Raw genomic sequence first — 15326 nt, forward strand, 5'->3', positions numbered from 1 at the left:
AAACAAATGACGGCCTGTGCGGCCAACTCATGCGGTAAACTCGCGTGTGTCAACTGCATGCGTGCCATATGCCATAGCCTACCGCTATACTCTAGGCAAGGCCCTAGATTCTAAGCTAGCGTAAGGTGAGACTTACTGCCGTATTCGAATTTCAAGATATTCACAAGAGACGACACGTACTAGATCCATTCTAGATACGTTATAGTTTAGATATCAGCTAGTTCTCTTTTGCAGCGCAATTCGGGCAACCAATGTAACTTTTACGTTAGATAGAGTAAGATATCTATTAGATGTGAATTGGATCTCTAAGTCATATCCTGAGGAAATCGTTCAAGAGTATCTCCAGAATCGCGCAAATGTCAAATTTTATTAGATCTTAAATATATCGTTATCGTATCTTGGTGATATCTAATAGATGTCTATTTCAAAATCCGAAGGGCCCAGCCCTTAGACGCGAAGTTGAAGTTAGCATCGCAATGTAACTGCATTTATTAAACACATGACAACCCTAAGCATAGCGTTTTATAACTTAGGTATCATTGAATGTGGAATCCCGTTGATAGAATCGGAATCACGAATGCTCTGTCCGTACATTGAGAACAAAGAGACGAACAAGAGTCCTACAACCTCTTAAAGCATTCTTGTGTCTATGGTATATCGTCAAATTGAATATTAAAAACATTTAGATATTGACGCTCAGTTTATTCTATCTCATCTATGACGACAATCGTAAGTATGTACATATTATAGATTTACAACAATCTCATAAATATATTGGAAGGACAGCTCGACCCCCGATCAGGCTTAAGTGTATAAAACGCAAATACAGAATTTAATTCACTCGCAGAGTAGAAACGTTTAAGGGTTGAAAATATTCCGCGTACCTTTTTAGAAGTTGGGTGTCACCACCGAGTTAAACGTAGAGTACGTTTGTGGTGTAACCTGAAACAGCCGCTGTGTTCAGGGAGACAAAGCGCCATCGCACTCTTCCGGCCGATTAGCATTGAATGCGCGAGCGCATGTCTTGCCGCGCTGGATCACGGCTGCATACGATCACAACCCCGTACCCGGACTTTTCTAGTTCGAAGCGAAAGTAGTTCTTAGTTGCAGGGTGTTTGAACAGGTATAGGTATAGGTACTATAATATATGTAAATATATAATCTTCTCAATGGTATAGAAACACTATACCATTGAGAAGATTATATAAATATTTACAAATTTAAAAAAATATTTAAAAGCGAAAAACACCAGTTTACTCATTTGTCTAATTGTCCGCCTGTCTACCTACGTCAATCATCATCTGCTACACGTGCTCAGTTGCTCAGCGATAAGTGAGACGTGCATACCGCTTGTTGTACCCATGTCGTTTCATTTATGAACCTATACCTACCTGATATTTCGACTTTATGGTACAGTCGAGTCGAGTTCATAAATATGTATACATTTTTTCACCTTATTGCAATGGATTAAAGTAAAAAAAATGTATGCATATTTATGAACTCGGCTGTACAACAAAACAATAAACCTGATTATGATTAGGAAATGTCTAAAGCCGGTCGAAAATTCATTTTCTTGGTGTTACTCCAGCGCAGCGGATCATTGTCGCGCGGCGCGATTAAACCGACGCTCAATCTAAATCAATCCAGCTCGGCCGACGCTCTCCGGCGCATTGTTCTCCTTCCCCCGTCGATTACACGTAATCACCACATTTGACACGTTCATTACACGCCACGAACATCTATCGAGCCGAGCTAAGGTCAAGAGCAACGAATAATACGGCACTTGCTTTCGTAACACATGCACTTGCAAGTACGTGACATGTGATTGAACACTTTCAGAAACGCCAACGCTTACAAGTTAAAAGGTATGCAAATGTAACTTACCGGAAGTTGCAGATAGTCGCCGATGGTGTACTTTGCAGCGCCTCGTCTGATGTCTGCGAGGGCGGTGAAGTGTTCGTCGCGCCGCGCTTTCCTCCGCAACAGGGCGCGGGCGTGAGGATACGCCGACAGAAACTCGTTGTACGCATCCATCAGTTCTCCAGTGAAAAGCTGCTTCAGCAGAATCGCACTCTCAGTAGCATCGCCCTCCGCCGGCGGTGGCGGCAGCTCTCTGCACTTCAACGACTCGAGCATACTTTTCGAAGCAAAAGTACTTATGCCACTGGTGGACTCGCAAGACGTCATAGCGCCCGCGGAATCGCTCGAACCGCATTTCGAAAACGGAAATACGGAAGAATCCCCGCTTTTTTCACTGCTCGCAGAGCTCTGCCGGATTGTGCTGGTTTTTTCGAAGAAGTCGGGAAATTGCGGTTCAGACTGACTCGCGGTCGAAGGCGAGGACTCTTCGGCAGCCGCGCTCGTATACTGAGCGTTCTTAATACAGTCATATAGATCCTCAATAGATTCGTAAGGAGTAATGCTTCCGCAAGATTCACCTTCTACGTCTCGTAATTTTTCATAGATCTCTTCATTTCGTCGCCTGCTTAAGGGTGTGAGGGCAGAATCTGATCGGCTTCTTTGCACACTTCTCACTTGGTCGTACCCAAAATCTGTAGGATTGAGAAAATCCCACCTCACGTTTGCCCAAACATTTTCACTAGCATCGGCGGAGATCCTATGATCAGCGCAGCATTGACCGCCGCTTCTGATGGTCACAGTGGTCACATTGTCACTGGTTTCTATAATGGAACTATCGGCCATGGATTCGTTGCAATCTATGGGAATGTCAACGATAACTTTACGAAGACTAGTATTAGCTGAGGAAACAAGAGATTCGTTATCATCAAATTTACGACTTTCAGTTGAATGTTCATGGAAATCTGAGGTCGTTATTTCCGAAGAAACGTCAATATCTCTTTGGGACAAAACTCCTTCTTGAAGCAACTCTTTTAGAATGCTCTTTTGTTCCGATTCTTTCTCTGTCTTCTTTGATGACACTGAAATAGTGTCGTCCTGTTTTTTGCCTTCGTTGATAAGCAAGCCGGAGTCGATGTATTTCCTCATGCGCTCCGTGAGAGCTTCGCTGGCCTCCGATACGGACTCCAGGTAGTAGAACAACAAATGGTATTCCTCTTTCGTGATAACGGCAGCGCGTAACAGAGGCTTGCCATAAAGCTCCACCGCCGAGAATAAGGTCGCAGCTGAAATAAAAGAGAAAGTGGGTGTCACACATATTATGTAATGTAACCTTAGTTAAAGTCGAACGGAGCACCTAATCGAATATGCATAGCAAATCTTTTAATCTACCAATACCAAGTCACTGAAAGATTCGTGGGCGTTGCAAAGGTCAGATCAAACGCCACGCCAAATATAATTGCCATATAACTTATTCACCTTACATTGAACATCTCCGCTTAATCATAGGTCGATAATAAATAACCCAGACCTTTTAAACTCCTTGAACTCCGCACGTATGGATTTGAGTTGATTGGGAAACGTTTTAATGCTAATCAAATAAACGGTTTACATAATAGCATTGTTAGTTAACACAATGATCAAACACCTTCACGTTTCTGATGGGTCAATTAGTTGTTAATTATGGAGCTTATAATTGATTTTCATTGTGCTTTATAGCAATTTATTTCATTCTTATTAAGACATTAAAATCATGATTATAAAAATAGAATGACTTAAGTTACGGGCATGTTTAATAGCCGGTCCACACATAGTACCTTCGCGAATAAATAATGATGAATCCATCATTTTCTCACTCAAGGGCTTTTTCGATTTTCACGCCATTTTTCGTTTTATTCATAGTAAACTACTACTAAGTAATTCACATTCGTTTCATCATACTCATACGTAACGTCCGTTCGCGGATTCCACACATAGTTCGAATACCAAGTGTGAGGCGGCCATAAGAAACTTGTTTGTAGCAGACAGAAAGTACAATGTAGCGGACAAAACCGCGGGCTAAACCTAGTTTTTGATATCGATATGATGGTCACGGCGCCTGCAATAGGTTTGCATACAAGGCACTTCTGCGAAAGATTACCGGACAATAGCGTGCGTACGCGTCTCATTTATTGCCAAACCGCTTTCTACAAACATACGCCGTCGGAATACTGAACGGCCTTCGTTTGCAGCTTATTGACGAAGCATTAGGTAGCATCAAATGAAGAAAGTTAAAAGTTCACTCAGCCCAATTGTGTATGAGTAGGTATATTTAGCATAGCTTCGCTGAAGAAATCTTATCGCGAATTATTCGAGCGTTTGTCTCTTTGGACATTCATTCCAAACATATTAATCGTGCTTAAATTTTGTAAGAATTAACTATTCTTATGAGTCCTCTGCAGTTATGTAGGTACACAGACTTACCATAAATCTTTTCCCATGCGATAAACGTGTCCAGGTCCTTCCCATCCCACTGCGGCGGCTGATACTCCACCACAAGCACTTCTCCTTCCAGAGATGCCGCCGGTGCTCTTGCATCTACCGGCGCTTTGCATCCCCCTAGGAACAGCAAAGCCGCTGGAGGTGCTGGTGGCGCGGGTAAACTGGTTGGGGAAGGCAGAGGCCCACCAAGCGTGACCGCTACCGGGGCCGAGAGGGGCCCAGATGGCAGGCCTGCCACTACCGCGCCGGCCTCTTGCAATGGCTCGCAGACAACTTCGGCGACTGTGGCGTTGCCCCATACTATAGTCTGTGGACAATGAAAAAATATTTGTTAATTTTTAGTTTGTTCGGTGCTATTTTGTAGGAACTAAGTTTTAAGAGAGTTTGTATAGTTTCTACGTAAATCCTACTAGCCTCGTCAAAGTATGTTTATAGGAACATATAAAACGTTCATAAGTGTAATAATCTTATAGGTAAGTAATTACTGTTGATTGTCCGTAGTTCTCTTCCAAGAGTCAACATTAGGTAGGTAAGTACTTAAGGGAATAACGACGTGAAATACCTACTCACACTAGACTATTACCTATTACTTATTGAAATATTTCGTGTAAAATTTTCAACCGTGGGCTGTGAATAGTGAGTACCTACCTACCGTTCCGAATGCCGTTTTAAGCTTCCTATTCTACACGTACATAAAAGTTATTAAAGATAAGTCAAAATTTACTTTAAGAAGGGACTTAAACCAACAGGTAGCCCACAAATGCTTTGAAGGTACCTTGTTACCGTTAAAAATGTTAACATGGTTGTTGCCGGCTCACACCCGCTAACTGGGTTATGATTAAGTTGCACAACTGACGACGGATTTACTATTAAGATGTTACATTATTGCCACTAAAACCTGTTTTATTATTTCATACGTCTGGAGCTTATAAATTGTTCAGGCATTCTTATTTATAAACACTATAAGCGCTCGAAAATTCAAATAAGATATGTACTTATATATGCTGGAATCTTTAGATTCTTGAGAAATAGACATGCAATGGCGTCGGAGAATATAACAAGACGGGCGAAACGCATTAATATAATAACATGTAAATGCAGGAGGCTCGGAGGCCTTGGCTGAGCGGGTTCATGGAGTTTTTTTACCGAGGGCCGTGACGTCAGTCCCGAGTTATGTGCACGCGCACCTCCCTCCCTCCCCGCCCTCCCCGCCGCGCCCAAAACGAGCCTCCTCCAGGATAATGCGTCTGATACATCTTCAACGAGGAAAAAAAAATGAAAACAAGATCCAGCGAACAAGGGGCAGTCGATTTAACACGCCCGACGCGGTTTGGTATGACAGAAAGATGGAAGTTGATTATATTTTATTTTCATCCGTCCTTTAGCGTCGAGCGTGAATATTACCAGAAGTATCCTTCTGTTGGAATGTAATAAAACCAGGAACTATTGCAGAATTTATATGAGCTGGCATTTGACGCTGCTTGGTAGATATGTTCATGGAAAAAATGCGATACCTACCAAGATTTTGCCGAGTGATTGACTACAAGGTCTTCGGATATAATAATATGATTATTAAAAATACCACTATCATGTCCAGCATCCTGTCTCAATATTTTTGTTTTTATGGCCATCGATACTGTTTAAAAAGTCAACTTTTATTTATTGCTTAACCAGATTTATGGACGAGACACAATAGTACATTTCGATGCTAGTGCGGAAGGTATGTCATTACTTCACGAGTACCGAGATATCTTGCCACGAGCCGCAGGCGAGTGGCAAGACTCGGGACGAGTGAAGAATGACATTTCCGCACGTGTATCGAACGACGTTTTTTAATACAGTTGCGAAAAAATAAGAAAAACATTGTTAATCGTACACTAAACAAAAGTGGTAACAGTGACAGCTCGGTTAGACGTCGTCTTTAAGTATATTATATCTATGGGCGTTTGGCAGCTATTCCGTTCCATTCAGTCAACTTATTAAGAACGGAATTTTCAATATTGAATATTAAAAAATAAACGTGTTATAATGATGAAGAGGTAAGTAATTAAATATGAAATATGTAATATTTTTCGTATTCTTACATTAACGGTAGGTTTTTATGCTGATTACGACGTTTAAAGGAAACTAATATTAACACTCATCAATAAGTAGTCGTGAATTGGAACAAGTATAAATTAAAAAAAAATTGGAAAAGTAAAAAGCACTAGTTCGAGATAACCAACTTTCCGCACGCTAAACAGCTACGTAAAGTAGCACTTTTTGAGCAACTGTATTAAAAATATTGTTTTGAAATACGAACCTCAAGTAAGTAAATAAAGTATAGTTGTCAAGACATCCTCACGGTAAAGTCCCTTTGTAACCATTCCTTTTGCACATGAGACACTCGCAGGGATAAGGTTTTGGGACATCTGGTTGAAACATGTTACCTCTTTCAAAGCGTCACCGTGGGGGTAAGCCATAACAATGAGACGACAAGTTGATGACAAACGAACACTTTTTTTTCCTGTCAGCAAGTGTTGTTCATTTCATTCATGTCATTGCACAACTTAATACAGGTAGGTTCCTAACTGTTAAAATTGTGGGTTGAGTGCTGTAAAACTTTTTTCACCACACCAGCTCGGAAAGGCTTACTTTGCATTTCAAAAACTGATAGGTAGCAAAGTTGCATTTTATTCACATGTGAGGCAAAGTAATCAAATGCAAATTTTGAGTTGTTTCCTTATGTTTGCTGCTAGAATTGACTTTTAAATGATGATTTTGGATGATAAATATTTAATAACATTCATTTGGATTTGATTTGGTTTGATTTTGTTTGATATTTTACATTTAATATTTGCTTCGGGTTGGTGTGGTGAAAAATTTTGTGTTTCACTCGGGGGCAAATTTTGTTTGACCCTCGTGCTTTGAAACCCTCGCAACGCTCAAGATTCCATTTCTCGAACCACTCGCTACGCTCGTGGTTCAAATTTGGAATCTTGCGCTTGCTCGGGTATCAATATTAGCACTAGCAGTTAACAACAACTTTGCCCCCTTGTGAAACAAATAACTATTTCCCGTTTGCTTGCAGATGTAGTAGGGGCGAATAAAAGTCTATTTTATGATACATACCTACTTACACCGGCCACACATTTATTTACCTGTTTAATTATAAATACACACAGCAGTCGTTTAATACAATGAATTAATACCTGATTAACTATTAACAACCGTTTTTATATGTAAGCCAAGCACAATAAAAAAGGCGCGAATTTGAAATTTTACGTGCCTACATTTTTTTTTATTTGCCGCCTTTTCCACTGACAAACGGATAGTGACAGAGAATAATTAAAATGTTGATCAAAATTCACAAAGAGCTTTTATTTAATTATCTGTTATTTATCGCTACTTGCTCCAAGCGCCATCTATCGCGTCCCTTTGTAATGATTGACTACAGAGCCACCTAGCGATAGTTGATATAACTGCAGAGCGCTATTACATAGCGAAGAAACGTTGACATCGAGTTGGAAGTTACTTGCTTTACCATTTGTTGTCGCTATAAGCAAAAAGATGGCGCTAAAAAGAATACGTATGTTATAATTGTTATAAATAGAGGATAGTGGACGAGCGCTTCTCCATAAAAATGTAGGCCCGATTTTCTTCTACGAATATTGAGATTATGGAAAATATAATTATAAAATTTTATGTAAGTGTATTTAGGTGTATTCGGTTAATACCGAATGTCGGATAATTCCGAAATTCAGATGAAAATCACCCTTAATTCCATCATAATAAAAGTCTCCTTTCGGAATTATCCCACAGTTTTCGACATTCGGAATTACCCGAGTAAACCTTATATTAATTAACATTAGTTATGAAGCTTCGATTGACTTTTTACCGTGTTCATGATTCATGATAATCATGATTATTAAGAGTTAGAGGTGAAAAACAAATTATGTTAGTTATTTACGGATGCTAAACGCATCGCAATAGTTGCAACTGCAGTTTATCATGCGACAGACTACAAGCCGACAGGAAACCCTTGCTACTCAATGCTAAGACGTGTCGATGGATGCATTTATAAATGTGTTAGGCCATTTAGTATGTATTTGCTAAGCAGAAAAAAACCACCACCAGAAAACTTATAAAGCGTAAAAAAATATGAAAAATGTTTGTACCTACTTAATAAAAAAAGTTAGGTTAGGTCTGAACGATAACAACCGTGAAATAATAGGTAGAGTAAGAGTGACATTCCATTTCCAACTGCAGCAACTGCATTTTACTATGGAAACGCGTCGCTGTCATTGTCAATTTCCATAGTAAAATTAACAGTACCTATTGCAGCTGCAGTTGGAAATGGAATGTCACTCTTAGACCGAGAAAAGTCTGCAGCGATTTTGATAGCCCACGCAGTGCAAGTGTTATTTAATTTATACGTCATAATTTCATAGAAGTTTGACGTTTCAAATTTACATTGATTAATAATATGATTTCTAATCACGACTCTAGAAAAGCAGAATTGGCCTTTCAATTTGAAAACCAGCACTGAGGCGACCGCTTCCTCATATGAGCAGGTAATAAATAAAAGCAGGCCTAATAGGTGTCTGGCGTAGAAAGTGCACTATCATATTGGCCCGGACCAGTGACTGTTCTTACCGAATAGCGACTGCTGGCGAGTGTGTGTCTCACCAACCAGTGAACAGACCTAAAATTACTCATGAACATGAGAGTTAGACGTTTTTGAATTCCTGGTTTATGGAAGGTAGAGGTACTTCTACACTCCATATCCTGGTTGTTGATTAAGTAAGGTCAAGCAAATCTTGTCAGTTGAAAATGGCGCGAAATTCAAATTTTCTATGAGACGATATCCCTTCGCGCCTTCATTTTTCAAAGCCGCCTTTTTCTACTGAAATCTTTATCTTTTGGTTCGTTTGGAAAAATTATTTATCTTTTGGTTGCCAGGAATAAAATAATGATATTTTTTTGAATTGGGTCTATTCCAGTTCTGGTATATTGGTTTAGCTGAGTGGAACGTTCGCTACGCTCACAGCGATGGTAATACATATTGGTAATGCTGGGAATGGGCCCGGCCTTCCGCGGGACACGATCACATCCGCATGTGCACGAGGCACGACTCCGTGTGTGATCCAATATCGATACTTACAGCCTGGCAAACAAGAGTAGAATTTAAAAAGTGGCAACACTGTAGTGTCGTCCCTTTCAAACCAATTTATATAAGAGAACGGGACGACACTACAGTGTTGCCACTTTTTAATTTCAACTCTTTTTGCCAGGCTGTACCTGATTTATCTGATTACGCTTTTTTGCTGGCGAATGTAGTTTTTGTACTAAGTGCAAAGACCTTTTTTTTACGGCAATGGTATTTTGTGTATGCAATCGATAACGATGCCGATGAAGTGCCTTTCAATACTAGGTACAGGTATTACTCAATTTTTTTTTTTAATATAGGCAAGTTTCTTGGTAGGTCTTCATCCTCGCGTTTATCCCAGCATTTTGCCACGGCTCATGGCCTGGGGTCAGCTTGACAACTAATCCCATGATTTGACGTAGGCACTAGTTTTTACTAATGCCATCTGCCATCTTTTAACCCAGAGGGGAAATTAGGCCTTATTGGGATTATTCTTACCTATGGGAATAAATATTTAAATTTAAATTAAATATTTTCGGAATTAATATAATTACTTATCAGAATTTCAAGTACCTGACAGAGTTTTTAACGAGGCGTAATCTATTAAGAACTTGCATACAATTTACGTTACATTGCCGACTACTACTACTACTAGGTAAACTGCATTCAAAAGTTTAAGATACCGCGATGTAATGAGAATTGCATGAGGGTTCTTAATATTCTAAACCTCGCTTTAAAACGAACTTTATTTCAAATTGGCTGTTAAGTGCCTATCTGTACTAGTATTTTTTTTTTATTATGAATGGGCTTACTCATGGCCACAGACTAGCCGAGGCGTAGACGTGGCCTACGATGGAGCGAGCTCGCCCAAATCCTATCCTATTAAATAATAGTACGAACGTGTGGTACCAACGCTTCTTGTATTTTGTGGATTGTATGACGGCATATAACTATACCTACTTGACTGATAACAAATAGGGACCTATAGGCTATAACTGGAACTGAGCGGAAAATGTAGGTAATCTTATCAAATAACAACTAGTAAAAAAACTTCGAAACTCGCGCACAAATAAATGTCGCCAGCCGCCAACTGACACACTTTTTCTAGCGCGATGTTATAATTACATTTTTATCAATACGAGAACATATGGGTGCGTGGCCGCAGGTCGCGCCCAATATTTTCCCAGCTGAGTTAGTTAATTTACTCAATAATCCATTATAAGCGTGACCTTTGCTTACGTACTGTGTTAAGGGTCTTCGTATAACACCTTATACTGGTCATGCGCTGGCAGGTGTCGTGAATTACATCCCAGCCGGCGATACTCGTTAACGACTAATATTTGCATTTCTTTTCACTTTTTATTTGCTGTGACATACATATTATGGGGAAACGGAACAATGTTTATCGTATGGTGTTAATGTTATGCTACTCTTACCGAAATTGTGTTTTTAATAACTTTCGCTATCAGTTGGTAAAGTAAAATTTTCGACAATTGCTGCTTGGTCAACTTGTGGCATTGTGGCTTCTGTTTGTATATAAAGTCTAAGTTATATTAGTTTAAATTGTTTGTTATACTTACTGTAAAAATTTGATGTAGGCAACACATTGACGACATGAAAAGGAGAAATTCCCATAATTATGCCTCTACCAAGAGGTATAAACTAGCCAATTAATATACTGTCTTTCACAAGAACCAGCATCATTTATATTTCTTAACGGATTGTATTTACTTTAGAAGTCGTCTTAAGATAAGTATTAATTCATTCCGATCGTTACTTAGCGTCTTCTATTTACATAGTGACACTTTGACACCAGCAAATGCTGCCGATTCAGGTCCGGGTTAGACTTGTCATTGGCACCTACAGTACAGCATTGGCCCACATCTTCATACATATTTAGGATTTTATTTTAAGTACTTTGTAAACTTGTTTTCTTTGTTTTTTTGTTTGCGTGGGTAGACCCCCCAAGGTGGACTGATTACCTGGTAAAGGTCGCGGGAGCCCGCTGGATACGGCGCAAGTCTGGTCATTGTGGCACTCTTTGAGGGAGGCCTATGTCCAGCAGTGGACGTCCTCTGGCTGATATGATGATTGTATTATGAATGAATGAAAACATTTATTTTCAGGCAACTATTGGCCCATAGATAAATACCTTAAAACTAGCACACATATACACACTACACTACACACACACACTAGTATTATGAACACGATGATGGTATTAGGTAGGTACCTAAATAAAACTAGTGCAAGAAGTGTAATTTTAGGTCCTAGCCCCAATATGTGCAACATTAGGTCAAAATAAGATAGCTGATCGTTCCGGTGGTTCCTTACTAGGTGGTCGGGCTCGGTCCATTCAGGGAATTTGTGTGGAGGGCAACTTAGCCCTGTGGGCATAAGGGATGTTAAGATTGGCCGGCTCAAACAGACATAGTTAAAGGAACAACCAATCATTACGCAAATCAAGCAAATAAATTAACTTCATCACCCAGAACAGATTTAAAGCGAATGTAGTACTTTGAACTTACTCGACCTATTGCCAATATGGTAAGTAGGTTGTAAGACATAAGTAAAATCGGAACACGGGAAAATATTAACCAATAGTTTTCCGATACAATACGAGCACTGACTACCTATCCAATAAATCACGAGACGTAAGTAGGCAACCGAAAGAAATAAAATCGTCGAGGACCGTTGCACTCCCCAAGCTTCGAAATCACTTCTTATGCTATTGTTTTCTTTAATACATCATTGTTCGTAACATCGTTGTGGAAATTAGAAATCGTTCATTGCGAATTCGTCTCCTCTGTTTCGGTTTTGGTCGTCGTCAGGGGTCGTTAGACAGAACTTCCGACCTTTGTCAACCGCGGGACACTTTCTCCTGTTTCCGTACCTTCGCTCGTGCAGCCAAATGTTGCTCCGCTAAATAGGTTTCGCTCTCATTGCTGCGATTTCGTTTTCTGGTTCCTTAACCACCGGCACGTACTTGTACCGTTTTGTAACATCGGTGTTTTTTGACATCTATCGTTTTATGGTTTCTACTTAATGCTAGAAAAAGTAATTGATACATGTGCGTGACGTGACAGTGTTGCGTAGTGGAACTTGTTCTTGCGTTGTATTAGGTGCGTTGTTTTCCGGGATTACTTCATATTTATGAAACATGCCTCAATAGAGTCGAGGTTTAATGCAAATATATTATGTTTAATGCAAAGGTATAATATTCCAATAAAAGGGAGGCGTGCGATCTACAGAAATGTCTGCTCAAAACAAAATCTACTCGAGTCAGAGCAAAAAATCCAAAGTCATCGCGTGCGAAACCACATCACATTATTCATTTATAAAAACGCCTTAGCTGCTGGAGGACAAATTTGATGGTGATTTTAACATAAAAAATATAGAATCTCTTAAACACGCACAAATTGTTTTTGTTTGACAACAGATTGTTTTTCAAAACGTTTTTAATAAACAAGTTTTATAACAAATATTCTTAATAATTTATTTTACTCATAAGTGAATTCATAATTCATAACTTCAATCACGATAATTTATTTATACAAGTGTGTGCATTTTTTACCATCATATTATTATGTAGATACATTAAAACTTTAAAGGCCAAGTAAACCTTGGCTTCTTGTGGCTTGGTTTGGTAGTGGAGAGTAATAGTGAGTTAATCAACAGTGGACAAAGTAGGTTTGAATAAAACCAGTTGATCTTTTTAAATTACTGATTTTAAGTAGGACTCCATTTTACTGAGGTGTCGATGTCGGTAATTGTAACGTAATCGAAAATATTATATAAGTCTAACCGGAAATAGTTGCAGACTATTCAGAAAGACCCAAAGTCAAAAAATAAATAAGATCGCTATTTTAGCATAAGTACTTATTAGTTTATTACACCGTAGGTACTGCAGTAGTTAGACTGTCCTATAAAATGTGACGGTGGAATCCGGAAAATGTTGAAAAAATGCGATATTAATTAATCAATTTACTCGCGATACACCTAGTTAATGGGCCTTTTCACTTAATTGTACATCTTTAACGGCCGGTTAGCAATCGTTACAAAACTGACGGTCAATGTCAAATCCCATACATTTTGTCAGGAATGTAACGGTTAGACGTTACTGAAACACGACTTAAGTCGCGCTTAACTTGTACAAGTTAAATGAAAATGCCCTAATATACAGTTTATTATGTGTTATGTGTAGTATACCAGAGTACCTAACTAGCTATTTATTGTTGTAAATATTAAAGCACCCGATTTTTTCCAAATGAGCCGAATAGCTGAAATCGCAGGATTGAGAAGTAGGTCTTCCTTCTTTGTTTTCCGACTGTCGGAAAAACGTCGGAAATGTAAACCAGTCGCATAATGTGGGGGCCGGATTACCGAGAGCCTATTGACTGATCGTCTTATTTTCATGCTGACTGTAGATGTCTAACAAAAGCATTTTCCTTATTATTTTTAAACTATTCTTATTCCCGCAAATATATTTATAGTACAAAGCGGTCAATTACTCACTGTATTACTTAAAATCAAATTAACATGAGCTTTGCATTGAATAAATGTTAGACATATAATACTAGGAAATCGGAACCTGGGCGAGGCTGACTCATCCGAGTGGAACGGACTTTGAGGGCCTTGATACGCTGTTGGATTGTGCCATTTATGTATGTGCCATTTACCAATAAAATTACTGGCTCCGTTAATATCACATACACTAAATTTTCTTATAAAGGCCATTATTAGCAAATAATTTCCTGGGATGGGCTAGTGTCATTCTATGGAACTTGCTAACTATGTAAACAAACCGCCATATTTAAATTGTTTCTGAATAGTCTGAAAGTTCCATAAAATGACACTTTAGCTGTTAATAGAGCTTGAGATGTGTGTATGATATGCAATCTAATTTATCTTATTACCAAATTAATCCATTCGTTTTATATTTCGCCGTTGTTGTGCACAGTTATTAATATTGTATTAATCAAATTGACCTGCCTACTGACTAAATATAGACGTGCGATTGTTGAGCGGGCATCATCGAGGCATCGCCATCGATTAGACGTGCAGCATTGTCTCGAGCTCATTGTTCGCTATTACCAGAGACAAATAATAACATAGACAGTTTATCGCCATGTAAAGTTGTGTGGGACGTCAAACATCATTGATGTAGATGGTGGTACGTGAAAAAGGTGTTTCGACAGCGCAAAGCCATTTTTTTGAAAACTCTGGTGTTTATTGCATGGCGTTCCTCTTTAATTTTTTTACGTTGTGTAGGAATTAACAATCTAGTTATTGTACTGGTCTATGCTGTAACGCGGTAATGACCGGCCTCGGCTAAGCATTCTATTGTTATTTATTTTATCATTTATTTATTTTTCTTCTTAGGCTAGGTCATTTATAACATGAATATAAAAGTAAAATACAAAAACACATAAAAAACAACAAAAAATAAGTATAAACACATTATAAATAATTTGGCCAAGTCCGAGATAGCTCGAGGCATTTAGTGTTCCGTACGGCTACCATCAGTTTGGCATTGACATAAACGATATCGTGAACGTAATTTACTTCCTATAGGTATATCTCTTTCGCACTAATATGTCAGTACGAGCGAGATGCATAGAAAGTAAATTACGTTCACGCCCACGGTAGCGTTTATGTCAATGCCAAACTGATGGTAGCCGTACCGCTCGCATCGTTACATTTTACAGGGGTTGTTTGCCTGTTTTTAGGATACCGTATTCAACTACACACACAGAACAATAGTACAAAGTGTCTAAGTGCGAAGGCCGAAGGCCGAGCTTTAGCAAAATGTCATCGCTTTAGCACAGAGCAATAGTACAAGTGTCTAAATATGAAGGCC

General features: G+C 39.0%; 1 protein-coding gene across 1 annotated transcript in view; it reads right to left on the bottom strand.

The window, feature by feature from the left end:
• Nucleotides 1–15326, bottom strand: part of LOC134672422 (uncharacterized) — a 158759-nt gene that overhangs the window by 97810 nt on the left and 45623 nt on the right. The window contains exons 2-3 of the mRNA XM_063530307.1: nucleotides 4321–4645; nucleotides 1885–3143 (exon numbers count right to left, since the gene is read on the bottom strand). Of these exons, the coding sequence (XP_063386377.1) occupies nucleotides 1885–3143; nucleotides 4321–4645 (1584 nt within the window). The remainder of the gene's footprint in view (nucleotides 1–1884; nucleotides 3144–4320; nucleotides 4646–15326) is intronic.

This window comes from Cydia fagiglandana, chromosome 17, assembly GCF_963556715.1.
Source record: "Cydia fagiglandana chromosome 17, ilCydFagi1.1, whole genome shotgun sequence".
NCBI classification, from domain to species: domain Eukaryota; kingdom Metazoa; phylum Arthropoda; class Insecta; order Lepidoptera; family Tortricidae; genus Cydia; species Cydia fagiglandana.